Source organism: Lagenorhynchus albirostris, chromosome 10 (assembly GCF_949774975.1).
Source record: "Lagenorhynchus albirostris chromosome 10, mLagAlb1.1, whole genome shotgun sequence".
Lineage (NCBI taxonomy): Eukaryota > Metazoa > Chordata > Mammalia > Artiodactyla > Delphinidae > Lagenorhynchus > Lagenorhynchus albirostris.
The window spans coordinates 82,906,173-82,934,078 of record NC_083104.1 but is presented as its reverse complement, the minus strand read 5'-3'; the positions used below and the strand labels follow the sequence as shown (position 1 = coordinate 82,934,078).

The window sequence follows — 27,906 nt, the reverse complement described above, 5'->3', positions numbered from 1 at the left end:
AATGTTCCGCTACTCAGGAACATCACCTTGGCAGTGAGTCTTCATTATTAATGACATAGGTTCTTGACTGCTGTAGTTATTCTGCTGTTTTAAGTGTGTTCTCCTCCCACAGGAGTGCTCTGATCCTAAGGTTCTTCCTGATTCCTGGTATGTAAGACAAGTGAATCCTATCCTGAGCCATTGCACTCTAAGATGTCCACCAAGTTGAGAGAACATGCAGCCTTGATTCCTGTGGTGCACACTCGAGAGGAGCAGGAGGGACTGAGAATCGTGAAGGTAGAGGAAGAGGAGAACCATGCTTGGGAGCAGAAGCCTCGCCAAGTAGGGAATGTGCACCCTTATCAGGAACTTTTCCGCCAGTGCTTCAGGCAGTTCCATTACCAGGCGGCCCCTGGACCTCGAGAGGCTCTGAGCCGGCTCCGGGAGCTCTGCCAAAAGTGGCTGCGGCCTGAGATGCACACCAAGGAGCAGATCCTGGAGCTGCTGGTGCTGGAGCAGTTCCTGACCATGTTGCCCGAGGAGCTGCAGGCCAGGGTATGGGAGTATCATCCAGGGAGTGGAGAGGAAGTGGTGACTGTGCTGGAAAATCTGGAGACAGAACTTGGAGACGAAGGACAACAGGTGGGAAAAGGGTAATCTATTGTTCATTTATGAGAACCCCAGGGGTCTACCAGCAAAGAGAGTGGGCATGGGTAAGCAAGAGGATTTTATGACCATTATTTTCTGGGCTGATGCATTATCCTCTGTTTTCCCTTGAAAGCTCTGCTGCTTTTGTGAACTGATTAAGACACTGGTTTCTTCATCATTCTGCTTTCTGTACCCATAGGAAATTTTATGTTTAATCAAACTTTGAGGTTTAGTTAACTATTGCTGATCCTCTCATGAACCCAGCTCTTCTTGTATGTCCTTAGGTCCAAGCCAGTGCACATTACAAACAAGAAGTGCTGTGGAAGGAAGTAGGACCTGTAAGCCTCGCAAAGCAGTCACTTAACATCCAGCTGAAGTGTGATCCTTGGGAGCATTTTCCTCTGCAAGAGAATGGTAAGCTTTAAAATGTGAATCTTTTGTGATCTTTTGGAAGCACTGAGTATAGCGTCTGCTAGGAAGCAGTATTTCTGGTGAAAAAAGTGGTATCTAGAATAGCAGAATAAGTTTAACACCAGAAGGTTATTTACAAAGTGAGCATATCTAGAGTTGATTTAATTTTGCATTGGGATATGTGGTATTTTTTAATTGGGTTATGATAGTGGTTTACAATTCTAACTGTGAGTCCAAATCATTATGGAACCGTTTTAACAATACAGGTACCCAGATCTACCATAGATTTACTATAGTGGGCCCTAGTACTATATGTTTTAATTAGCTACTATAGAACAATAGTGGTAGCTTATATTTTAAAAATCCAAGTAGTATAGAAAAATACGAAATGAAAATAAAATTTCCATTCCGAAGAGTTAACCACTGTTAACATTCTCCAGTATATACTTCTAAAATTTTTCTTGTATGTTCAAGCCTCTCCCCACTTTCTAGGGAAAATTGTATCCTGACGTATTGCCTATATTTAAAAATTTTTTTATATTCTTGATGCTCTGGCATTTGGGGCCTTGATCATGGACAGACTGGCCTTCCCAGGGCTAGCTAATTCCTAGAGACAGCAAAGGACTCCCCTGCAAGTGGGCCTTTCATATACAGTCCAACCAATATGGAGCCCAGTCCCCCAACCATCTCCTTTATCAAACCTTCACACACCAAGCCAATATTCCCCCTGCCCTAAATCACTCCAGGGTCAGATACCAGAGAACTAGCGACCATCCCTATAGCCCAGAGTGTGCCAAAAGTATTCAAATTATCCATCCTAAGCTTACTCAGCATACCTACCCTGCCTTATCCATTCCCTCCTGGGGAAACTCCAATAAAGGCTCTAGGCCATGCTCTCCCCTCTTCCCCTTCTGCCTCCTGATCGATCGTGGTGCTTTCCCATGCAGCCCTGCATGGCAGACTACATCTTCTGTTCCTTGGGATCTATGAGTGTAAAAAATTTCTTTCTTCGTATAGTCCTTTCCATGTCTGCGTGTCTTACCATACCCACTTAAAACAAATCCTGGATACATTTTAACATACATATTATACACACCACTTTGCATTTTGCTTTTTTTTTTACCTAATGAGAATATTCATTCATGCACCAAATATTTATTGAACATCAACTATGTATCCAGCAGTATTCTAAGCATTGGGGATATAGAGGTGAACAAGAAGGCCAAAGTCTCTGCCCTCATGCAACTTACATTCTAGTTAAATCAGTGGGTACTACAATCTCAGTTCCTTCATTCAGTTGCAGTCGATGTTTGTGGCCTAGAGAAAACATGCAGAAATAATGTTATTCTTATCAGTAGAGTTATTTTATTCTTTTTGATGTTTAGTTTTCTGTTGCATACATGTATAATAGTTAATAGTCTCCTACTGATGTGCATTTAAGCTGTTTCCAGTATTTTCATTATTTTATTTATTTACTTATTTGGTCGCACCATGTGGCTTCTGAGATCTTAGTTCCCCTACCAGGGATTGAACCTGCACCCTCAGCAGTGAAAGCATGGAGTCCTAACCACTGGACTGCCAGGGAATTCCCTCTTTTTGTTATTTTAAACACTGCATCAGTGGATGTCTTTATGTAAAAGTCTTTTGGCTCTTGTGTGAAAATATTGGAGGAAAAAAATTCCTTTAAATGCAGTGAGAGATTGATAGCCACTGGAGTAAAGTAGAAAACTTATTATGTAGGCAACAATGTTATAGTGATTACCTCTAGGGAAAGTAAAAGGGCACAGGGTGATGGAGAAAGATGAATTGGGATTTGGACTTTTTACTTTTATACCTTTTGTACTGTTGAAATTTTTACCATGAGTATCTATTCCTTTTATAGTAAAAATAAAGAGCGCGGTCTTTGAATTCAGATAAACCTGAGTTTCAGGCCAGGATTTATCACTTAATAGTCATGTGACCACAGACCAATTATTTAATTTCTGTGTTTCAGTTGCTATATCTATTACCCAGCTCATTGTGTTGCTGTGAGCATCACCAAATATTGGGTGATCACTTGGTGTTTTAGCTATCCCATTTCCATGTAACAAACCACCCCAAAACTTAGTGACTAAAAGGAACAACCATTATGTTATCTCTCACAGTTCTCTGGATTGACTGGGATAAACAGGATGGTTCTTCTACTGTACATGATATCAATTTAAGCTGTAGTTATCAGGGGGCTTGCCTGGACTGTGATGCTCGAGATACTTCACTCGCTTCTCATACTTTAGCAGGAGATGGCTAGAAAACTGGGCTTAGCAAGATTCTGAGATGCATGGGCCTCAGGTTATCTCATTCTCTCACTCTTTAGTGGGGTAACTGGACTTCTTACATGGTAACTCAGGGATCTCAAAAGCATCTTTTTAAAGTCTTAATCCTTGAACTGACGTATCATCACTTTCACCATATTCTGTTGGATAAAGCAAGTCACAGGCCAGCCTAGACCCTGTGTGGGAGGGGGGTGGACTACACAAGGGATGAATGCTAGAAGGTATGTTCATTGGGGGCCCTTTGAAGACTCTTGGGAAATTTACATTTCTTTCCTGCCATTCTGAGTTTTTAGATCTGGGCTGGGGCCCAAACATGTTTTATTTATTTATTTTTATTCTCTATGACTCATAGGTGCAGTGAGTATCAAAAACCATTAGGATGATAGTTCTTGCTTATTTAGCACAATCCTTGATATTAATAAGCATTCATAATGTTATCAATTATTATTACTAATCTTACTTCCAAACATTTATGTGGGACATGTGGCACTTAAATAATCGACTTGCTCTTTCAGCAGGAGCTGAGACCAGGAATATGACTGGTGAATTTGCTCCAAAGCAGATTTCTGCAGAAAGGAAATCATTGGTTGCTTTCCAGGATCCAAAGTGTGGAGAAACTTTTCAATATAGGGGTAAATCAGAACAGCAAAAGGTCAACCCCATGAGAGTAAAACGACACAAATGTAAGGAGTGTGGAAAGGCCTTTGCTCAGAGCTCAGGGCTTGTTCGACATTGGAGAATTCACACTGGAGAGAAACCTTATAAATGCAATCAATGTGGAAAAGCAGTCAGTTATAAATCAGCCCTTCTTTCACACCAGGAAATTCATAATAAAATAAAACGCTATCAGTGTAATGAATGTGGGAAAGCCTTCAGTCAAAACACAGGCCTGGTTCTTCATCAGAGGATCCATACTGGGAAAAGACCTTATGGATGTAAAGAGTGCAGTAAATCCTTTAGTCAAAGTTCACACCTTATTGGACATCTGAGGATCCATACTGGAGAGAAACCCTTCAAATGTAATGAGTGCGAGAGGGCCTTCACTCAGAGGTCAGGACTCATGGAACATCAGAGAAGTCACACTGGAGAGAAACCGTATATGTGTAAGGAATGTGGGAAAGCTTTCCGAGGGAGCACCAGCCTCACTCAGCACCTGAGGATCCACACTGGGGAGAAGCCCTATCAGTGTGAGGAATGTGGACGAGCCTTCATTCAGAGGTCAAGCCTTGTTCGTCATCAGAGGATCCACAGAGGGCAGAAGTCTGTTTCTGTATCCTAATTGTAAGAAGGCCTTTAATCATAAATCAGGCCTTACTGAACACTTTAGAAAGCTATGCTGAATACAGACCCAATCACTGTGTAATAAATTCAAGAAATTAGGGATGTGGTGTCTCCATTGTTATTGTAAGTAGCCAAACTAGAAGAGATTCTGATATCATCCAACAGATTGAAAGAAGCTGGTAGCTTGTCAATGGAGCAGACCATTCACATTTTGGCCTGAGTCTGTTGTGGATGCTGCTATTTCTTTCTCCCATTCTTTTGGTCCTTCTCCTTTGGTCCTTAAGCACTTTTGCTCCTTGAAGTCACTACCATCACATACCCTGAATAGCCTGATGATTCAGTGGCTCTCAGATTTTGAACAGAAGATCACTGAGACTGTTACTACTACTGTATACTATGCAAAGGAGAACTTAGCAGGATGAACAGGGAAAGTGATGCTGTTGTTAAAGTTATATAAATGAGGGGTAAGCTAGGTAAGTTACACTTAAAAGTGACTACTCAACGACATAGCTTGCTGTTTTGTTTGCCTTCTCTTCACCCTGTTGGTGAGGGAAGAAGTCCTACCCTAGGATTTGGAAGATGGCCAAACACATGACACCCGACACTGGACTGGACAGATGGGATCGACAGCAGTTAATTAGCCGCTTATAGCCTAGGGGAGGAGGGCCACTTGGGAGCAGAGGGAACAAATAGGAGCTTTGGGATACAGGCTTTGTAGTAATAAGATGGGGTGATGTCTGGTTTCCTTGGGAGGATGTGATTGGCTTGTTTGAATAATTTCATGGGCAGGCAAGGAGGTGAAACCCAGTAGGTTGAGGAGTGTAGCTAGTCCAGCTGACGGGGAACGAGCCAAGTGGGGTCACTTCCTGCTGGGTGGGAGGCATATATAGCAAGAGCAGAGGAACCGATGGTTAGGCTTTTGGGTCCCTGTGAGGCTCAAAGATGTCAAGGCAGCACAGGAAGTTTTAGGCCTTGCTTCTCACTTTGTCAACTTAGAAAAAAGGCATAGTTTTTAGGAAAGAGTTATAATGTATATCTGTGCCCTCAAGAGTGCTGTTTATTCATATGTACTCTTTTTTTTTTTCTTTTTCTTTTTGAATCTCAGTGATACACATTCCTCCTCCAGTTTATCTCTAGGAAAAAACCCCAGAAATACCTTTGACCATCCAGCATGCCAGTTGGACTTGATCCCATATTGGTAGTGGGATTGAAGAGACATCAGGTAGCAGAGTCTATAATGCTTCTCCTACATCTTTCTGACTTTCTTATGCTAAAAACCAGTAGAGATCTCAAGCTCAGCTCCCTCACTGTCCACTGTTATCGTCTGGATACCTATGTCCTCATTATGCTTTAGTTTATCTTTTCAACCTTTGGAATAGACAGTCTGAAAAGCATTGGTGTTGTCTTCTACTCTGAAAGAAATATACTTTTCACTATTAGGAGGATTTGAGAAACTAGAAAGTTTATAAGGTAGAAAGTGTATAAAAGTGGGGTATTTCACTATATTCATATTTTTATAGGGACGGTATAAATAAATACCAACCTGGAAAACTCTGGAGGTGCTAATTGTTCATCCTTAGTGCCATCACTTACTTTGTTTTGCCTTGTTTCAAGGCTCAGGTAGGAAATACCTTAGAGGTTGACATCTACAGGTCAGAGGGAAATACCTATGACAAAAATAAAAGAGAAGTGGATAGAACATTAAATCTCCCTGAAGTGAGACACCTTGAAATTTAAAATGCAGACTTTCACAGAATACTGGTACATTTGAGGAATTTTCAACCAAGTGGATGAAATCTCCTGTGAAATGTGCTGATGAACTGAGCTTTTCTGGCAGTGGGAACTATGCCAGAGATGAAAACTGGCATCAGATACATTTGGCAGACATTTGTGTAGCTCATTCATTGTTTTTAGGAATTGAATTAGCTGTCACCTTAAAAAAACTTAGAAATTTTATGCAGAAATGGGATTTCCGTATTATTTTGAAAAAAATAAGATCTGGCATCACTGGGCCAGACCTCTTACCTACGAGTTCTTTCCATGTCCCACACTCCAGCTTCATTATGTGTCTGAGCCCTGGAGACATTTGAATTTGCTTATCTGGAGAATGACTACTTCAGAGGAGGGTTTTATTTAATAGCAGAGTAAACTAAATAGAAACAAGGTGAAGTCATCCTTGACTTTTTGATAGGTTGTTTGCAAAAAATGGAAAACCATAAATTGAGAAATTTGAAAAGTAGGATACAGGTTTCCCCTGCTACCTGAAAGTGAAGCATTACTATGAAACTTTTTGTAAGCCGAAATGACATAAAGCAAAGAGGCAGTTACCTTAGGACACATTTTGCTAACGAATGCACAAAATCGAGATAAAGCACAGATGCTCACAGACACAGTTCAAAGCTATAGTGGCTTAATGCTGAGATGCTGAGTGTAGTTCCCAGGGAAGGAGCTTGGTGGTGCCACTTGCTTGATTTGCACGATACCTCTCTACAAGGCTGGCTGCAAAACAAATGTTGAACGCTATTTTCGCTTTTCACCCTTTTTGGCAAACAAAATCCTCTTCGGCTTTCTTTCAGTTAGTGAAAACAGGTACTAATGTAGGTCTTTATTTGTAAAGGCGAAGAGGCGTAAAGCAAATTTTCAAAAAGTAGGGGATACTTGTATTTCTTGATTTAGTTTAAATAAAAATAATGAAAACATACATAAGTGTCAATAATGTTACCTTTGTGGACTTGCTAACCTTAGAGTTAGGCATGTGTTTACAAAAGTAAATATAACAGGTCTCTCCACAGTGACTTGGCTAGTATACATTTCTGAAGATATGTGTTTAAAGAACGGTTATTGCATACATATGTGTCATGCATTTTAAGGGTATTTAAAAAGGTAAATAAAACACAGATTCATTGGTGAATTTACAATTCAAGAAAGAAAATTTACAATACAAAACAAGGATAAATGAACACAAATCAAAAACAGTTCTGCCTGGGAGAATTGGGAAAGTATATAAAGAAGGTGGGCATTTGTGGGACTTTACGGATGAATAGGATTTTGGTTATTAGTCGAGATTCTAAGAGAAACAGTATATATTATTCTTTAAAAAAAAAAAAAGGAATTGGCTCAGATGACTGGGGGCTACTCAGTCCAAAATATGCAGAGCAGGCTGGCAGGTGAACTCAGGCAGGATTTCTGTGTTACAGTTTTAAGGCAAAATTCCCTCTTGAGGATATCAGTTTTGTCTCAAGGGCTTCAGCTGATTGGATGAAGCCCATCCATTATGGAGGGTAATATCCTTTGCTTCAAGTCAACAGATTGAAGATGTTTATCCCATCTACAAAATACCTTCACAGCAACATCTACACTAGTGCTAAAACAACTGGGCACCGTAGGCAAGCCAGGTTTACATATAAAATTTAACCATCACAGATATATAGAAAAAAGCAGAAGAAGCTGTTAACATCAGTGTCACTGATATTGCACAGGGGTGTTATGTGCAATTCCTTTTAAAGGGTGCTGTGTAGAGTAGTAGGTTATATCAAGACTTGTTTCTCTGGGCTGTTTACATCAAAATTGTGTCTTATTTGCTTAAGTATGCCTTCCATGTTAGAGTCCATTTTAAAGACATTCAAAGCACTTCGGAGGTAACAGTATACAGGAACAAACCCAAGAATGGCATCAGGGAAATCTCAACCTGACTCGCCCAGTGCCCCTTAGAAAGCATAAAACTTGGTTGGTGAGCTAAACAGGTTGGAAAAACTTCCCTGAGTTCATTTCGTTATCCATCCACACATTTTATAATAAATCTGACCTGTCGATATAATTGACTTTGGTCCTTGGAACAGAGAAAGTGAGTGACTTGTTTAAAGTGACCTAGTGCAAGGCTTTAAAATTTCTTGACTCCAAGTCTGGCGTCCTTTATGCTACTGTTTTCCGACGTACATTTCCTGGGTGCAGTGGTCGACTCACAAACACCGAGAGGGCGCCAGGCTGCTCGCTAGAAGAGTCTGGGTCTGCAGAAGCTGTGAAGGAGGGGGAGCTCTGCAAGGCGGCCTGGAGAGGCCGGCGGCAGGGCGGCCCGGGTGAGGAGGGAGCGCCTGGTAACCACCAGTGGGGCGCCGGCGAGATCATAGAGATGCTCAGACCTTCCAAGTTCCTGTACAAACCCCGGAAGTACAGTCTCCGGGACCGAGATCCTAGGTGACTTGTCCAGCTGTATACTTGTGTGCACGTGTCGGGTCACACTCCAGCGCTTCTCCCTCTTTTCTCTAGAGCAGAGCCGGCCGTTTTCCGGCTTCGGGGTGAAGAACCGGGGTTCCTGAGTGGGTTGTAAAGAGAGGGCAGATGCTAGAGTCGAGTTTGGGGGGCGTGGGGGCGACGCCCCGCTCTCCGTGCGCAGCTGCGGCTGCCAGGTGCACCCAAACACCCACGAGACCCCCATAGCGCATGCGGAGTGTGACTTCGTTGGCGTAGGGGAAGCAGGGTGGGCTGGATTTCCCTGGCGTTTGCTGCCATGCAAAGACATACCTGTCTCCGCAGCCTTGGCAACAGTTTGTCCCTAAACTGTTAGGCTTGGTTTGTCACTATTTTATCTCATAAAGTTAACAAGCTTATGTAAATTCTTGGCCGCCCAGGTAATTTTGTTCTGTTTACAATACGTTCCTATCCCCCAGAGCCCAGGAGAGCCTTCACCTTGACTCTGTACCCTAAGTCAAGTGAACTTTGTCTTGAGCCATCATAGCCCAAGATATCAAAAGTTTGGTGTAACCCTGACTTCTGTAGTTCATGTTACTAGGAGCAGGAGGGTTTGCACATAGTGAAAGTGGAAAAGAAGCACATGCTCGGGAGAGGCCTAGGTTGCCTGGGAAGGTGCATCCTCACCAGAAGTTCTGCCCCTAGCATTTCAGGCAGTTCTGCTACCAGGAGGTCCCTGGACCTCACAAATTTTGAACTTTGTCATTACTGGCTGAAGCCAGAGATGCACACCAAGGAGCAGATCCTGGAACTGCTGGTGATGGAGTAGTTCCTGACCCTATTGGAACGGGAGAGCTTTGTACTTAGATACAGGAGAATCATCCAGCTAAGAGGCAGTAGTTGTGCAGGAGAGTCTGAAGACACAGCTTGGATATGCAGGCCAGCAAGTGGGAAAGGGGTAATCCAATATTATGTTATAAAAATGCTGAATCCTGAGCTTCCAAGTATGGGAAGGGATAGAAGCAAATCAAGATTTTATGTCCTTTCTTTACTGGGGCTAAAGCAGTGTCTTTCTGTTTTTCTTCTCCAAAGATCTGCTCTTGAGACTGTGATATTTGTCTGTCTCCTAACTCCATTGGAAATTTTCTTTTTAACTAAATGCTGAGGTTTTAGCTATTAGCAATGATTTCCAAACCAATTGGGCCTGTTTGTAAAGGAGCAGTAAGTGTAGTGGTCAGACTGCAAGAATTTATATCTAGAGTGTACCGCTTACTAGCTCTGTGATCTTAGGCAAGTTATTTAATCTCATCAGAATCCTTTACATGTACAATGAGAAAAATTTTTTTTATCCTTAGGTTCAAGCCCATGCACAAAAGCAGAAAGTACTCTGGAAGGGGGCAAGATCTTTAACCAGAGAAGTCATTGAATATCTAGCTCAGGAATAACCCTTGGGAGCCCACCCCTCTATAGCAAAGTGGTGAGTATAAAAAAGAGCCTTCTGGGGAGAAGTAGTTTCTGAAGTGGCAATATGACATGCCTGTCTTTATGCTTTTCATAAGGACAGCCAGGTCTGATCTGAGTAGGAATAAGGCAGAAAATTCATCATACATGTAATGATGCTTTGCCATCAGTTACACAGAACCGAGAACTTAGCTTTGGGGGGAGCTTCTCAGCTACCATCTTAATGGGGGCTTGGCCTTCGGATGTTCCTGCTCTTTACACTGTTTATTTATTTTTATATTTATTTTTATTATATTACTCCTTGAGTGACCTTTATACCACCATTTAATTTTTGGTCAAAGAAGCAAAGATGCAAGGACAATGCTTTCCATTTAACCTCCTATTTTCTATTAACTTTTGTAAAAATAACCTGTCAGGGTTAATGAGAAAAGGTATGCTGCTTTTACAAAAACTCAAATCAGAGAAAACATTTGAAAGATGAGGGGTATGCATATCATGAAACAACCACGTGAAAAAGATACACATTTCCCTCAGATTAATGTATGATACAATCTGAAAAGCACCTGTTTCCCTCAGAGTAACTTATTTATGGTCTACGGAACTTTAGTTTGCCATGCACAGTTTCTTGCTTGGGGAGACTTAATGAATATTCAGTTTCCTCTGAGGAATTAAGTGAATTGCACTAATAGTATCTCCTGTGACAAAGGGAAAACAAATTCTACCTGACCTTATTCCCATAGAAGCACTATGTTAAGTCAAAATGATGTAAAACACAAGCATTTAGGACCTGTAGACTTTTTCTACTTGGTATATTAAATTTGTTATGTTTGAAATTCCTATCAAAATATAAATATGGCCGTATATCCTATTATTAATTTCATCTGTATGAAACATTCAAGTATATTCCCTAGTCGTCTTCTTTTTTTTTTTTTTGGTTGTACCAGGTCTTAGTTGTAGCATGTGGGATCTTTAGTTGCAGTATGCAAACTCTTAGTCACAGCATGTGGGATCTAGTTCCCTGACCAGAGATAGAACCTGAGCCCCCTACATTGGGAGCACGGAGTCTTAGCCACTGGACCACCAGGGAAGTCCCTATTCTCTAGTCTTTTTCCCAGTATATTTAAGGCACAAAAAGTACACTCCAAGTTAAAGTACAAAATAAATCCAATTCTCTTTAGGCTGTCCTTCCAGAAGGAAAGATGGAAAACTGCATGATTGGGATATGGTGGGATATCTCTACTACTTATTGGTGGACAAGGAACAACTGAGTTTGAGGGACCTCCCAGCTTTTAGTGTAGGAAAGTAGGAGTGGGGATCCTTGGTGTCTCTCTTGGTGTCTCTCTTGTCTCTCTTGTCTCTCTTGGTGTCAGATGTGTCTTCAGCCCATAGACAGGGCCTAGAGTAGTGCAGCTAAAGGAATGGTACTCACTGGCCAAAAATGTCTCTTGGATTATTTTCTCAGGTCACATTGGAGCCTGATATTTAAAAAGACATTTGGGACATTTGATATTTAAAAACAAAGGAAATAAGATCAGATACATGAAAGCCAGAGATGGGGAAAGTGATATAAGTCTTCCGCATACTGGCCTCTTCTCCCAGGTTCATTGACATATTGAATAGTTGTATCAGTCATTCAGCCAGCTAATCCCCTGATGTGTGGAGTTCCATGGTTGTGAGAATTCAATAGAGATTAAAATTACAAGAGATTTTAGTCTAATGACAGGGGAAAATACAATGTCCCTTCTTTATGTGATATATTCAGTGGGTGTAGCTGTATCAAATAGTGAGAAGATGTAAGTTGAGGAAATTAATAATTTGATTCTTTAGTCTAACATTATAATATTAAAGAAAAGCAATAAAGCATACCATAAATATCAACCTGAGCTTTTTGGACCTTCCTCAACCATAGAACCAACAGCCTCCATAAATCTAATTATAGCAGCCCCTCAGTGTTAACCTAACCCCAGCACATGCTTCTAAAAGTATTAATCATACAGAGTATGTATTTATGAAGCCCTTCCTCTGTGTCATTAACTATACGAAGGACATATGCAGAGATAAGTAGAACATGAATTTATAATCTATTAAAGCAGAATAGGCTACATAAACAATAAGTAATTATATTATAAAGTCCAAATAATGTTAAAGCACATTAATTCTGACTGAAGGAGTCAGCAGAGTCTTCACAGAAAAGAAGACATTGGTGGTAGCTTTTAATAAGTACAGCTTTGAAAAAAGGGAGAGAACTTGTTGACACCTTATTTGTAATTGTAATATACAAAGATGACATTCAAAACAATGTGAGATTTCTTTACAAAAGAACACTTGGTGACAACACATTTATGTGTGTGGATATGTATACACACCTACATATACAAGCATACATTTCTTATACATTATTACAAATCTATTTGAAAAATAGTGCCAAAATAAAATATGATTAGGAAGGCACATTATGCCAATAAAATATATGAACAGGGACTTCCCTGGTGGTCCAGTGGTTGGGACTTCGCCTTCCAATGCAGGGGGTGCAGGTTTGATCCCTGGTTGAGGAGCTGGGATCCCACATGCCTCGTGGCCAAGGGGCCAAAGTGTGGAACAGAAGCAATGTTGTGATGGGTTCAATGGAGACGTTAAAAATGGTCCACATAAAAAAAATTTATTTTTTAAATGAACAGAGTCTTTTTTATTGAGGTACACTTCTATTTTTGTGAATTGTCTGAAATTATATTAGGAAATAGACACAATCCAACATTGAGACAAGATTGCATACCTTCCAGGAACATCCTGTATGGAAGAGGGAAAATGGTTTGGTTATTGAACTTACATCCCATTTGTCTAGTGAAAACAGGTTGTCCTTGTTGTATGGTCTGCAATTTACTAAGAAACAAACACCACCACAAAAAGTTGACCTAATTGTCTACGTGGATAGATCCTCTAATCAGTAATATATCCTTCAGGGGTGGTTCACCAACACTTAATCAGAAAGGCCACACTCCAGAGGAAGTTAGCATTAAGCACAGCAATTAGCTCTATCTCCAATTAATAGCAGAGGTTTTACTAGTTTACATACTGAATGTTAGAAGTGAGTTTTCATTGGTGGAATTTGTGATATTAAAGATATATAGTGACTAAAAGAATTTAGAGTCTCTTCCTTCTACCTTTGCATGAACATCTAGAGTCCTTCATGGCTCACCTTTTAGAATGGCACTCGAGGCTTGATTCGCAACCTTTTCTGATGTCAGAAGATTCCGTTTGCCTGATCCTGACTCTAAGATTAACTGCATCCTTAGCAACATTTCCTTCCAATGAACCTTTCACCCAAGATGTGAGAGGAGCAGCCACGCAGACAGAGAAACTGGGAATTCATCATGCTCCCAGAACGGGCTATATGACTTTTGTCCATGCTTGCTGTCAATGTTTCACTCTTAAATTAAGGAAAATGTTTCTTATAAATATTAGGTTATAAGCATTAGAGGAAGCAATCATTTCATATAGCTCATTCTAACAAATAATGAGCAAGTGTCCAAATTTTATTTAACTCATTAATGGAGGAGCCAACAGAATGGTAGACTTGATTCCACGAGAATATACAAAATTGAAATTCATATAATTAGTGAGGGGAAAATATTGCAATAAAATTGCTAAATTAGATACAAAATTGGTTAGTATTCTCTTCTGGGCAGAGGAAAATTTTATATCTTTTCAGTTTTCTATAAGTTAACCTCTAACTTTATAGGACTGTAAAACATTTGAAATCTAATCAATTGTAGGTCAATGTTAAATTCCCCGAGAGTCAAAATGTTCTAGCATATTTTTGCCTATTTCCAATTTTTGATAATTTTCCTGAACATTGCTAATAAATGTCTGTATGCATAGCAGATTTCAGTCTAAAACCAGAACTGATAGCTGGGGGAGAGGATCCCAAAGCCCTCATGAATCTCGATTGCTGGCTTCTGATACTTCTCAAAATGAGCCTAATAATTATGAATGAGAAAATTAGCTATGTTCAGTACATTACAGTCATGTTCAGTCTTGAGACCCCTCCACGTTTTCAGAAGTTGGCACATGTAGATATTTAAAAATCACAAGTAAATAGGAGCAAGATTGATGTAACATGTTTTCTGTTTTGTTTTTGAGGGTTTTTTTAGCTAGGCTACGTGGCTTGTGGGATCTTAGTTCCCCAACCAGGGATCGAACCCGGGCCCACAGCAGTGAAAGCATGAAGTCGTAACCACTGGACAGCCAGGGAACTCCCAAGATTGATGTAACATGTTTAAAAGATTTGCCTTTTCCTTGGGTTTAGTCTGGGAAAACTCTTTATGTAACCATAGCGAGCGAAGCAACAATTTCAGGGTAAGAGTGGACGCAGGGCACTCCCTGAAGAGGATAAAGATCTGAGCAGATCTTTGACAGCCTTTCTAGACTGTGCCCTGCTGGTCGTCTCCCCCATCCTGGTGGCCTCTGGCCAACTGCTGTTTGCCAGCCTCCTATTCAGTTCACAAGCCTCCTTTCCATTGCTAGCCCCAGGATGGTTTCCCCAACTCCTGAACCTTTCCCAACCTGAGAAGGAGGAATTCTTAACTTGCTCCCTTTCTCCAGGGCCCATCCTGCCTTCCACATCTCCCGTAAAGACTCTAACCACTGGGCCTCAGTGAATCTCCATACTTGAACTCCTTCTACATTTAAATCCAGGACCACATAATATATTTACATATTAACACTCTGTTGTTCATCAGTGTCAGGTGTTCTAGGTCTGTGCCCTAATTACATAATAGGCCTCTGGATTATAAAGATTATGTAATTTTTTTGGTATATGGTTCAGGCCCAAGGAGGACACTAATTTGCCCATTTTATATCTTCTGCAGAACAACTGACCCCTTGTGGGCAGGCTCAGTAAAAGTGTGTACTTTACACATAAACACAGTAAATGGGATGGATATATTAGTCATTTCTCCTTAGACTCTTAAGACTCAGAGTTTTTCACAAATGATAAAGCTATCCATAGTGTGTACTCTTGTCAAAAACTCTGCTCGTGGTTTTCCCTTGTGTGATCTCGTTTAATCCTCTTGATGCCCAGTGCTCTTAGTTTTCTTACTGTCGCCTAATTGGAAACAGATTTAGAGAAGTTAAGTGACTTGCTCAAGGGGCACTGCAGCACAGGAACCTGAATTCAGTGACCCCAAATTATAAGCTCTTAACCACTGTCCTATACTATCTGATCTCACTTATTGGATTTTTGATATAATTCCTAGTAAGTATAATTTGACAGATGTTTAGCCACTTTGGATGGGGCAGGGAAGAAATGTGAGGGATGTTTACAAGGCAGGGCTCGTTTTGCTCTGGACTCTGCTCTGTCATTCAGCTCTCCACATCCCCAAGGTGCCAGCCCTTCTGTGAACTGAAGGTCCTGGGTGTGGGGTTCAGAGGCTTCAGTTCCTACACATGTGAGCAGTGGTCAACTCTCCAGTCTCCTCAGGAAGCCGTGGTTGCTTTGTGGTGTTGTCCTTGGTATTTGCCTTGAAACGTAGCATCTTCAATGTGGCTTTCTAAGATCTGACCATTAAGCTCATTCCAGGTGCTTTCAAAATAGCTTGCTTTCCCCTTTTCTACTCAGTAATAATCCCTTCAGTATAACAACAGTGGTGTCCTTTCCACTCTTTCTAGGTGAAGGGATTTTGAATTTTCTCTGAGGTATCAAGAATTGAGAGAGAGGGACTTCCCTGGTGGCGCAGTTAAGAATCGGCCTGCCAATGCAGGGGACACAGGTTCGATCCCTGGTCTGGGAAGATCCCACATGCTGTGGAGCATCTAAGCCCGTGTGCCACAACTACTGAAGCCCACACGCCTAGAGCCAGTGCTCTGCAACAGGAGAAGCCACCACAACGAGAAGCCCATGCACCGCAATGAAGACCCAACGCAAACAAAACCAAAACAAAACAAAAAAAAATTAAGAAAAAAAAAGAAAAATTGAGAGAGGAAAAAGAATTGAGAGAGAGCTAGATTGTTTTAAGATATGCACGTCCTGCACTGTGAAGAATGGGGAATATCTGCCTCAGCACAAGAGAAACTCCAAAGTGAGCAACATTGTTTCTGTAGGGGCAGTGTTCTGAGAGTCTTGCTTTCCTGTGGTAATAGCCATGAGGAATCTGTTCCCAATACACCACGGTCTCTGCACAGTGGGACAAGGACAACTTTACAGTTCTGGCTGGTTTTTCAAAATTCCAGCACCCCACTTCATATGTTGATTCTCCTTTTTGTGTCTGCTACTCCCTTTATTATTCCCAACCCTGTGTTGCTGACTAACTAAAGCAGCAACTCACTGAGGAACCTCCCTCAGAGCAGTGAGCTCACCTACTTTGATCGCCCCCTCTTCCAACTCTTCCACAGTAGAACCTCTTCCATCATTTAATCCTCTTCTGCGCTTAGGGTCATGCATTCTCGCAAATTTCCACTGCCTTCTGGCCCAAGCTTTTTGCCTTAACAGCTCCCACTTTTCGACCATCACTGTTTTCTGTGTTTCTTCCTGGTTTCAGTATATTCACGAGATCCTAAAGGCTAGCTATCGTGTTCCTTCCTGAGAAGGAGACGGTTCTGGGAACAGAGGAGATGAAAGCACCCAGGAGAAGGGCAGAGGGGAGACAAACAGGTAGCGATGCTGACCGCCAACGGCCTACTTCCCGGGAACGCTCTTTATGGAAGAGAGCAATCATTTTTCTTCTCTGTTGTCATCTAGCACTCCTCCCCTACATTTTCAGTTAAGAGGTCCTATCAGGTTGGCAAGAGGCGGGTGTTCGAAACTTTTTTTTTTAATTTCAGAGATCCAGGAACTGGGTTTAGTGTTAATTGTCAAAGCACAGTTGCTGCTTTCACCGCCTTTAGTCCCGGACCGCTCGAACTGCACACGCAGCGTACCCGACGGCAGGGTAACTGGGAGACGCTGCGCACGTGGGCGGAGGCGGGTCGCGGGCGCGCGCTCGGGGGCGTGACCTCCGGGAGACGCCGGAAGCCGTTGCGCCGGAGCGTCCGGTTCCGGGAGCCGAACTTGTGCGTCCCTTTCAGGTGAGTGTATGGGGGCGTCCCTCCGCCTCGATATCGGATTCGTCCTTGCGAAGCCCCGGACGTGTTGAGCCGCGTGGGGCAGCGAACACCGGCCCTGGTTCCGGCTGGAGGACACCCTGTGCCTGGGGAGGTTCGGGGCTGCGCGGCCGGGAGCAGACGTCTGTCTGGGAGGCTCCAGAAAGGCCGGCCCCAAGGCCCCCAAGACAGGACCCTGTCCCGGGACTGGGGACCCCCTTTTGGGAACCGTAATTCCGAAGCTCTGACTAAACCAAGGCCGCCAGCACTGTGTGAAGCGAAGTGGGATTTCGCTATCAGTTTTGCCAGATTAACACGAAAACATCAATAATTTTCTGGCTGTGACTAGTAACTTTTCCTCTCCCACAGGTTGGGTCATATGTATTCAAGTATGGAAAAACGGTGCCAAGTGATAACTTGAAAATTTGCTTTAGGTTAGGGGCCACATACATGTATTTAATGCCGGATTTGGAGGAACCTTCCTCCATTAAGTGCAAGCCTTCATTCCACACACACACCCCAGCAATTATATATTCTTACTTATCAGCCTTCATTCCACACACACACACCAGCAATTATATATTTTTACTTATCTCCGTAACATACTCTACACTTTTCATATTTGTTGTATTTATTGATTGCTCCTACTAGAATGAACACTCCATGATGGCAGGGATCTTTTTACGCTAATGCGTCTCAAACACCTAGAACAGTTTCTGTACAAGGTAGGCCTCTAAAAAATATTTGTGGATTCAGTGAATTAATAAAATTAGTTACCCTGGTTACAGGTCTTCTTTCTTGTGTGCGTTCTTCGAAGTATATGCCGTGTATCCCTTTATCACTTAATTCTTATTCCCCAGGGTGCCCTCAGAAGCCTCCAGTTGAAACTCCAGCAGAAGCCAGGAATGATGGCCGTGGACACAAGAAAGTCTGCTGGCCAGCTGTTCCAAGCCCCATGGGGTCAGCAGGGGCCTGTGATGGTGAAAGTGAAGTTGGAGGAAGATCACCTCAGGAATCAGGGTCTCAGCCTTCCAGAGAACCAGCCTCCTGCCTGGGAGATCTTCAGGCAGCAGTTTAGACACTTCTGCTACCAGGATTCCCCTGGTCCCCAAGAAGCACTGAGCCGGCTCCGGGAGCTCTGCCATCAGTGGCTTAGGCCAGAGACACATACCAAGGAGCAGATCCTGGAGCTGCTGGTGCTGGAGCAGTTCCTCTCCATCCTGCCCCAGGAGCTCCAGGCCCAGCTGCAGGAACATCATCCAGAGAGTGGGGAGGAGGTGGTGACCATGCTGGAGAATCTGGAAAGAAAGAGAAATGTACACATAGGAAGAGACTAGTATGATGTGGTTGCGGGGAACTGGGAGCAAAACTTTCTCAAGTGTGAAGGCTCTGAGAGAACAGTGGGAAAACCTAGCATTCAGCAGGGAACTGAGCTTCTTGCTAAGCCAGTCAGGAGGGGAAGAAGGGGAAGGGTGGGAAACAGCAGATTCGGGGATGGTGAGTAAAGATACTGAAGGCATCGTGCTCCTTTACTGGTCATTCATCGTTCACAGCAGCAAAGATGTAGGTGGTATCACACATGAAAACTAAGTTCGGTGAGGTTGTGTAACTTAGCCAAGGACACATAGCCAATAAATGAAGTGACAGAAACAATATTTGATCAAACTTTACTTTGCTTACCTTTCTGGCTGCCTCTCAGCACCCTAGGGCCTGGTTTCTAGCTTCTTCCTCCTAGTCTTTGTCGGGGGATGTTTCTTGGGGACTCCTCCCTGAGGTTTGGTTCCTGTTAAATTCATGATATCCTTACAGGCCTAATGAGTGCTGCTTGTCTCTAGCTTTCAGCCTGTGCTCTGGAACAGAAGATCCTTTTGCAGACAGTGACACTTAAGACACTAGATGAAAAATCTTCATGTACCAGAGTTCAACCTCCAGCAGTCCAGTTCAAGGGCAAAGGACCTGAGCCCCACGCATCAGAGGAAAGAGGTGAGGCAAGAATTTCTCTAAGGAATTTGGACTGAAATCAACTCCCCTTTGGTTTTTTTGTGGAGTGTGACTTGTTAATTCCTTGTGATGAGAGTTGTTAAAGAGTGACAGAGCTGACATTTTAGGTAATAATGATTAACAGGTGATAAGTCATCTCAGACCAACCTCAGCAGTATGTCGGTTTTAAACATCCACAGTTGAATTTTCTGCAGATTGTCTATAGCAAATGTTACTTTCAAGTATTTTGATGCTTACATAAATAGACCCTGATAGGATATTAACATTGTAAAACTACATTGACTTTTTTGAAAGTTACCTCTTATTATTACCAGAGAAGTATACATGCATTGTAGAAAGTTAGAAAATACAGAGTTGCAAAATAAGAAAGCAAATCATGATATTCTTATCACCCAGAGATTACGATTGATGACTTTTTATTTTATATCTGTATATCTTTTATGTGCACATGTGTGTATACACACATACACACATTCCTTTCACCAAAAAGGGATCATTTCTATGTGCTATTTTATAATCTATTTTGCTCAGTTAATAATCTTCCCTTTTCCCTGTCAATACATCTTAATGTTATCTAAACTCAATCCAAATTCAAACTGGTCCATTTTTTTCCAAAATGTCTTTAAAGCTGATTTGTGCAAACCAGGATAGAAGCCAGGGTCACATAACACATCTGGTTGTTATGCCTTTTAATTCTTTTTTACTTTAGAACAGTTTCACTGCCCCATTTTCCCTCTCACAGCCCAGACTTTTTGATGAGCCCAGGCCAGTCTCCTACCCTCTGTATTTTTCTGGTTGCTTCCTCATTGTATCATTTATTTTGCTGCCTCTGTACCCTGGATTTCCATAAACTGGAAAAAAGATTGAAAGACTCAAGTTAAACATTTTTGGCTAGAATTAATATTAGGTAAGTAGACATGAATTCCTGGGTGACCCACTATAAAATCCCTGGCTGGCTTAGGATGATGACAGGATGATCCCTCCATTGAACAGCTAATTTTTCCCCTTGTAATTGTGTGGTATCACTTTGGCAGTTTGTGAATGGCCAGTTTCCTATCAACAAAATACAAAATATTTGAGAATTCTTGTGTCGGTCAACCATTTTATTAAGGGTTACAGAATGATTTTATAATTCTTTCATTCCTTCTACATTATTAACTGGCATTCTTCTTTATAGTAAAGAAACGGTCAAATCATCTATTTGTTGATTAGATTGACTTGACTTCATATTAGACAGTCAAGATTGACACTTAGTTTTCCCCCTTTATTTACCAATTTTCATATTCAAGGAATGGTTTAATAGGTACCTCAAATGGCAACGTGAGATTTTAGGACTTTCTCTGTGTTAGTATCATTATGGACTTAGTAATTTTCATTGAGTCAGTGTGTTTCAATCTACCAGTTATTACTCTTTTTAATGCTCAGACTGACACATCTTTGCCTTGTATGGATGTCTGACATCTTGCCCCTGTCTCTTTTTGCCATGACCCTATGAATTTTGAATCCTTGCTTTCCGAACAAAATTAATTGTTCCAGGCTCACCTTGTACTTTCCCTAGACTCAGATTTGGCATCAACCCTTTCTGAAGGAGCCTTGATTCTTCTTAATGGAGAATGCTACTGAGGTATAAAATCTGGTGCTAGGGGAGTTCTTTACCACTAGGGTAACAATACTTCTAGCACATTTTATGGGTAGAGCTAGAAGTACATTTTTTTTTTTCTAAAAAATATGAGTTCACAATGGTGTATTCACACTACAATGTTCCATTATTTTTCTATATTTTATTTCTGCATTTATTTTTGTTAATTCCTTCCTTATGTTCTCACTTGTTTTTTAAATTTATTTATTTTACATTGTAGTAATTTGTATCAGAGGTGTTCCCAGGAAGCATAAGGAAGGGGAATGAGACACAAAAGGGAGAAAAGCCAGTAAAGTGTTCCTAAATGAGCAAGTTATCTTGGTTAATTAGTTGTCCTTTTTATTTTTTAACTTTTGAGCTGGATTGATCTATATATCTGTTACTAATATAAATATTTGATGCTACAGATGAACACAGGTTTTGATGAATCCCAAATGTTTTGAAATGTAGTGTTTTTGTTATTTTCTAGAAAATCAGAAATGTATGCTTGTATTTTGCCTTTGAACCAATAATTGGAAATTTTAAAATTTTCAGATGGAAGGGCTTATTTTCTGATTTTGTTATTAATTTTAGATTTAGTCTGTTGTAATCAGAGAATGTTTGTGTTGTTTTTACACCTTTGGGACTTTATTATGGTTTTCCTATGACCCAAAAAATAGTTTTCATTAAAGGTCACTGCACATCTGAAAAGATGTTCTATTTTCAGGATACAGAGCTTGATATACGTATTTATCCATAAGATTTAATTTTGTTGATTTCATTTTGTAAATCTTCCGTATCTTTATTTTTTTGCCCATTTGGTGTTTTTTCAGACAGAGAAAGGATGATTAAAGTCTGTTATTTGTTTTGTCTCTTTATGTCATCTATAATTTCTGCTCTAGGAAAGTTGTTCCTCTGTTATTTTCTGCATAATTAGACATATCTGTTCCATTATCACAGTAAATTGTATATTTAGCATTATAAAGTTCTCTTCTTTGTCTAATTTCATGCTTTTGGCCTGAATCTCTCCTTTTTTCTGAAACTGAGATCATGATGCCTTCTTTCTTTTATTTGCATTTGCTTAATTTTCTCTTGTTCATCATTTATTCATAACTTTTCTGTATCATTTTATTTTAGATGTGTTTCTTGTATATATAATAGAGTTGGGTTTTTCTCTGTGACCAAATCTATTTTTTTTCTTTTTCTTTTTCTTTTTTTTTTTTTCTGGCCACGCTTTGCTGCTTGCAGGATCTTAGTTCGCCAACCAGGGATCAAACCCGGGTAGTGAAAGTGCCAAGTCCTAGCCACTGAACCACCAGGGAATTCCCTAATTCTTTTCTTTTAATAGTTAAGTTAAGCCATTTGCGTTTATTGATAATAAGTATAAACATATATATACACATATGCATAAATACTTATCTGTGTTCATGTATGTATGGATATACATATACATGCATATGATTTTAAGTGTGTGATTTGTTTTCCCTCCTCTTTTTTAAATTGTAGTAGTTCTTATAGTTAAGAAGCTTTGTATTTTTGTAGTAGTGGTACATTAGTTATCAATTGCTGCTTAATGAATTACCACAAACCTAGCAGTTAAACGACTCACGTTTATTGTCTCATAGTTTCTATGGGTCAAGAGTCTGGGTATGGCTTACCTGGACCCTCTACTTCTGGGTCTCTCACAAGGTTGCAGTCAAAATGCCAAAGATGGGATCTCATCTGAGTTGTGACTGAAGGATCCACTTCCACCCTCACATGGATGGTGGCAGGACTCAGTTCTCTGTCAGTCACTCACACAGACACAGGGCCTCAGTTCCTTGCTGGCTACTGGCCATAACCCATCTTCAGTTCCTTGCCACATGGGCTTCTTCATATGGTGGCTTTCTTCATCAAAGCCAGCAAACCAGCAAGGGAGAGTGTCAATAGAGAAAATCTCATAGTAGGTGGAACTTACAGTCTTAGGTAATCACAGAAGTGACATCCTATCAATTTTACCATGCTCTATTGGTAACTTGGCCATGCTTTATTCTTTCTCACTCCCACACCTGTATTACTCCCATTCCTTCTACTTGGCTGACCTGTTTCTCTGAACCCCTGACACTAAATAAAGAAAAGATATAAAATCCTCTGTTAAATCTAAAATAAAGATTAACCCTCCTACCTGTCTGTTTCTTAATTTTGAGTTGCCTTTTCTCCTCGAGTTATATGATGTGTTGTTTCAGATGGTGGTGTGAGGACTGAGAACCTGACATTAGAAGTGAAGCAGGAACCTTATGAAGAAATATTATGGTGTAGGGAGGGGTCTGATGGACATCATGAAACTGTGTGTCAGCATGCCACATACAGAGGAGACAGTGAGCCTAGTGGAAGTTTGGAGTTGCAGGATGGGGATGCCACAGGTGAAAAAAAATATGAATGTGATGAATGTAGGAAAACCTTCACTTGGATAAGAGGCCTTCAGCTGCATAGGAGGATCCACATTGGGAAGAAACCATATTCCAGTACAGAATATGGAAAGGCCTTCATCAGACGTGTAGAACTTACTCAGCATCAGGGGCTTCAAAGCAAGGGAAGACCTTATCAGTGTAAAGAGTGTGGCAAAGGCTTCAGTCAGAAAGCAGGCCTCTCCCAACATCTCAAAATCCACACTAGAGAAGAGCCCCATCAATGTAATAAATGTGGCAAATTTTTTAGTCAGAGATCGGTTCTTACAAAGCATCAAAGCCTCCACACTGGAAAGAAACCTTTTGAATGTATATGCTGTGGGAAAACCTTCTGCCATAGTGCAGACCTCACTGAACATAGGCAATTCCACAACAAAGAGAAGCCTTATGAATGTAATGAATGTGGGAAAACCTTCAGGCAGCGTTCAAATCTTACTGAGCATCAGCGAATTCACAGTAAAGAAAAACTCTATGAATGTAAAGTATGTGGAAAAGCCTTCGCTCAGTATGCAGGACTTAACCAACACTGGAGAATCCACACTGGAGAGAAACCTTTTGAATGTCCTGTATGTGGACGAGCCTTTAGCCGGAGCTCAGAACTTATAATACATCACAGAATTCACTCAGGGGAAAAACCCTATGAATGTGCCGAGTGTGGAAAAACCTTTAGAGTGAACTCAACCCTGGTCATACATCAGAGAATTCACACTGGGGAGAAGCCCTATAAATGTGATGAGTGTGGTGAAGCCTTCAGTCAACACTCAGGCCTCAACAAACACAAGTTAGGAGGGAAGCACGGAAACCCTCCTAAACCAAGAAAATATACGTGTGATATATGTGGGAAGACCCTCACGCAGTTAACTGGCCTGAGAAACCACAAAAGAATCCACACTGGGGATAAGACCTACCAATGTCCTGAGTGTGGCAAGGCCTTCACAAGGGGAGAGCATCTTATTGAACATCAGGGGATTCACAACAAGGAGAAGCCTTATCAATGTAAAGAGTGTGGCAAAGCCTTCAGTCAGAAGACAGGTCTTAGTCATCATCTCAAAATCCACACAGTAGAGAAACCTTTCAAATGTTCTGAATGTGGGCGAGCCTTCAGCTGTAAGTCAAATCTCAATAAACATAAGAGAGTCCACTCTGAGGAAAAATCCTATACATTTAAGTAGTGTGGGAAGGCATACAAGCAGAGAGCAATGCTGATCCAACATCAGAGAGGCCACATCCTACTAAGCCCCAACAGTGGTGAATGAGGTGAAGCCTGCAGTAGAAGCTCAGTTCTGATTAAGCACCAGAGAATCCACTAAAATGACTCCTTGCCAAGGTGTTTGGTGACAACTTCAAGTAGAGTTCAGAATTTTTAAAAATTGAGATAAAATGTTTCTTGAACTTCCTTATTTAAAGAACATCAGAGATAACACATTGAAAAGTTGTTTAAAGGTCATAAATGCTGGAAAAGTTGAGATTTTGGAAAAATAAACATCAACAAGAAATTTACCTGTGATTACCTTTGTTAAATGCAGTGTCATTTAATACAATGAAAAGGTACACAAGGGCAGCTGTAAAAAATATAGTTTTTTATACTGAATTCAAGAATATGTTTTGCTTTTTCAAATCATTCTGATTTCTAACTAGCCTTAGCCTAGTCTAATGTTGAAATTGCTTCTCTTAGTACCAGTTGAGGTCACAGGACTATCGGAGGGCTTAGAATGTGTGAGATGAGTTGTCTCTGTTTCCCTCCCACCTTGGCTACCTAACCAAGCCTCTTGACCATACGTGGATGGCCTGCAGACCCTTCCTGATCCCCACCCACAGAACTAGCATTTCCTGGTGAAAAAGGACATGTTATATTCTAAGTGATATGGAGAGCATAGAGGTTTGGGCCCCCAGTACATCAAAATCTAGTGTGGCCGTCATGGCTAAAGCACAAAGCATACATTTTGATTGTGAACACAGCTCCTTGAGCTCACAACAGAGGACAAAAGAGAAGAGGGGAAAGCAAGCCTTTCATTCCAGCATTTTCCATCTCCTACAAAGTATATACAACTGAAACCTCTTTCAGCTTCAGCACTGCGTATATCCCTCAGTCAATGTAGTGAGGGACTTTGCTGAAGCTGATGATAGTTTTCAAGTACTGGAAGAATATTTCCTCATTTTTGTGACTGCTTCTGACTTCTACTAGAGTTACAGTATTTATAGGGCAACATAATTCCCTGTCAATAGAAACTCTGGCCCAGCTGTGGTAAAAAAATTTTGGTGAATTTAAGTCTCCCTTAGGCTATCTAGTTTGCTAATTTGTCATTCTTTCGCTTTTCTTTTCTGCTCTACTGCCTCTGATCCTCTGAATATAAGACTCTTGAAACTTTCCTGGTCATAGAGAATGTTTCCCATTGTGTCTTTTTATAGGTTTTTGTTTGTTTGTTTGTTTGTTTTGGCGGTACGTGGGCCTCTCACTGTTGTGGCCTCTCCGTTGCAGAGCACAGGTTCCAGACGCGCAGGCTCAGCAGCCGTGGCTCACAGGCTTAGCGGCCATGGCTCATGGGCCCAGCCGCTCCACAGCATGTGGGATCTTCCTGGACCGGGGCACAAACCCGTGTCCCCTGCATCAGCAGGCAGACACTCAACCACTGCGCCACCAGGGAAGCCTTCTTTTTATAGTTTTTACCTGTCACTTCCATGGTGAATAGAAGTGGCGTTTCTCTTACAGGCCAGTGATATTTAACTATCTCCAGGTTCCAGCCTATCCATATAAATACAATGTTTTCTTAAAAGAAATGGCAAATATGGGAGCATCAAAAGTTATTAAATGTTGTGTCAGTCCTTAAAACCCAACTCAAGTGTGAATCGCCACAAGTCCGACACTTTTTTGAGATGTAATTGACATAACATTATATTAGCTTCAGATCTACAACAAAACAATTCAATATTTGTACATACTGTGAATCGCCACAATAAGTCTAGTTAATATCCATCAACATATATAGTTAAATTTTTTTTCTTTTGATGAGAACACTTTAAGATCTACTCTCTTAGCAACTTTCAAATATACAGTACAGTATTAACTGTAGTCACCATGCTGTATATTACATCCCCATGACATTTATTTTATAACTTGAGGATTGTACCTTTTGACACCCTTCACCCATTTCACCCCTACCCTCTCTCCCAACTCTGGCAACCACCAATCTATTCTCTGTATCTGTGAGTTTGGTTTGTTCTTGTTGTTTTAAATTCCACATATGAGATAGTGTGGTATTTGTCTTTCTCTGTCTGACTTATTTCACTCAGCATAATGTCCTCAAGTTGTTGCAAATGGCAAGATTTTCTCTTTTATGGCTGAACGGTATACACACACACAACATTTTCTTTATCCATTCATCTATTGATGGACACTTAGGTTGCTTTCATGTGTTGGCTATTGTAAATAATGCTGCAGTGAACAGGGACGGGAGGAGCATTGCGGACTGGTGCAGATATCTTTTTGAGTTTATGTTTTTGTTCCCTTTGGATAAATACCAAGGAATGGAATTGCCGGATCATGTTCTATTTTTTGAGGAATCTCAATACTGTTTTCCATAATGGCTGCACCTATTTACATTCCCATCAACAGTGTACAAGCATTCCCTTTTCGCCACATCCTTACCAACACTTATTTCTTGTCTTTTTGATAATTGCCGTTCTAACAGGTGTGAGGTAATATCTCCTTGCGGTTTTAATTTGCTTTTTCCTGATGATTGGTGACATAGAGCTCCTTTTCATGTACCTATTGACCATCGTATATCTTCTTTGGGAAAATGTCTATGCAGATCCTCTGCCCATTTTTTAATGTTTTCTTTTTTTTCCTTTTGAGTTGTATAAGTTGTTTATACATCTTGGATATTAACCCCCTATCAGATAAGTGATTTTGCAGATATTTTCTCCCATTTCGTAGGTAGGTTGCCTTTTCATTTTGTTGATGGTTTCCTTTGCTGTGCAGAAGCTTTTTAATTTCATGTAGCCTCACTTTTTTTTTCTTTTACATTTGTTTCCTCTGCTTTTGGTGTCAAATCCAAAAAATCATCACCAAGACCAGAATCAAGGAGACTACCCCCTATGTTTTTTCTAGGAGTCTTACAGTTTCAGGTCTTATATTCAGTCTTTAATCCATTTTTACTTAATTTTTGTGTATGGTGTAAGATAGTGGCCCAGTTTCATTCTTTTGCATGTGGTGGTCCAGTTTCCTTAACACTATTTATTGAAGGGACTGTCTTTCCCCATTGTATATTCTTGGATCCTTTGTTGTAAATTAATTGATCATATATGCATGGGTTTATTTTTGGACTCTGTTCTGTCCCATTGATCTGTGTATCTGATGTATGCCAATACCATACTGTTTTGATTATTATAGTTTTGTAATATAGTTTGAAATCAGGAAGTGTGTTGCTTCCAGCTTCTTTCTCAACATTGCTTTCACTATTTGGCGTCTTTTGTGGTTCCATAT

At 40.9% G+C, this 27,906-nt stretch overlaps 2 protein-coding genes across 2 annotated transcripts; both read left to right on the top strand.

The window, feature by feature from the left end:
* The first annotated feature begins 192 nt into the window (after positions 1-192).
* Positions 193-4,690, top strand: LOC132527936 (zinc finger and SCAN domain-containing protein 31-like). Its single transcript, XM_060163941.1, is given in 4 exon segments — positions 193-621; positions 912-1,041; positions 3,866-4,614; positions 4,616-4,690. Coding segments are annotated over 4 exon segments (1,383 nt in total).
* Positions 4,691-17,317: 12,627 nt separating this feature from the next.
* LOC132527935 (zinc finger protein 260-like) lies at positions 17,318-24,948 on the top strand. Its single transcript, XM_060163940.1, has 6 exons — positions 17,318-17,342; positions 18,009-18,082; positions 18,218-18,693; positions 18,803-18,920; positions 19,193-19,340; positions 23,202-24,948. The coding sequence occupies exons 2-6, from the start codon at positions 18,047-18,049 to the stop codon at positions 24,593-24,595; spliced, it is 2,172 nt and encodes a 723-aa protein (XP_060019923.1). The 5' UTR covers positions 17,318-17,342; positions 18,009-18,046; the 3' UTR covers positions 24,596-24,948.
* The last annotated feature ends 2,958 nt before the right edge of the window (positions 24,949-27,906 follow it).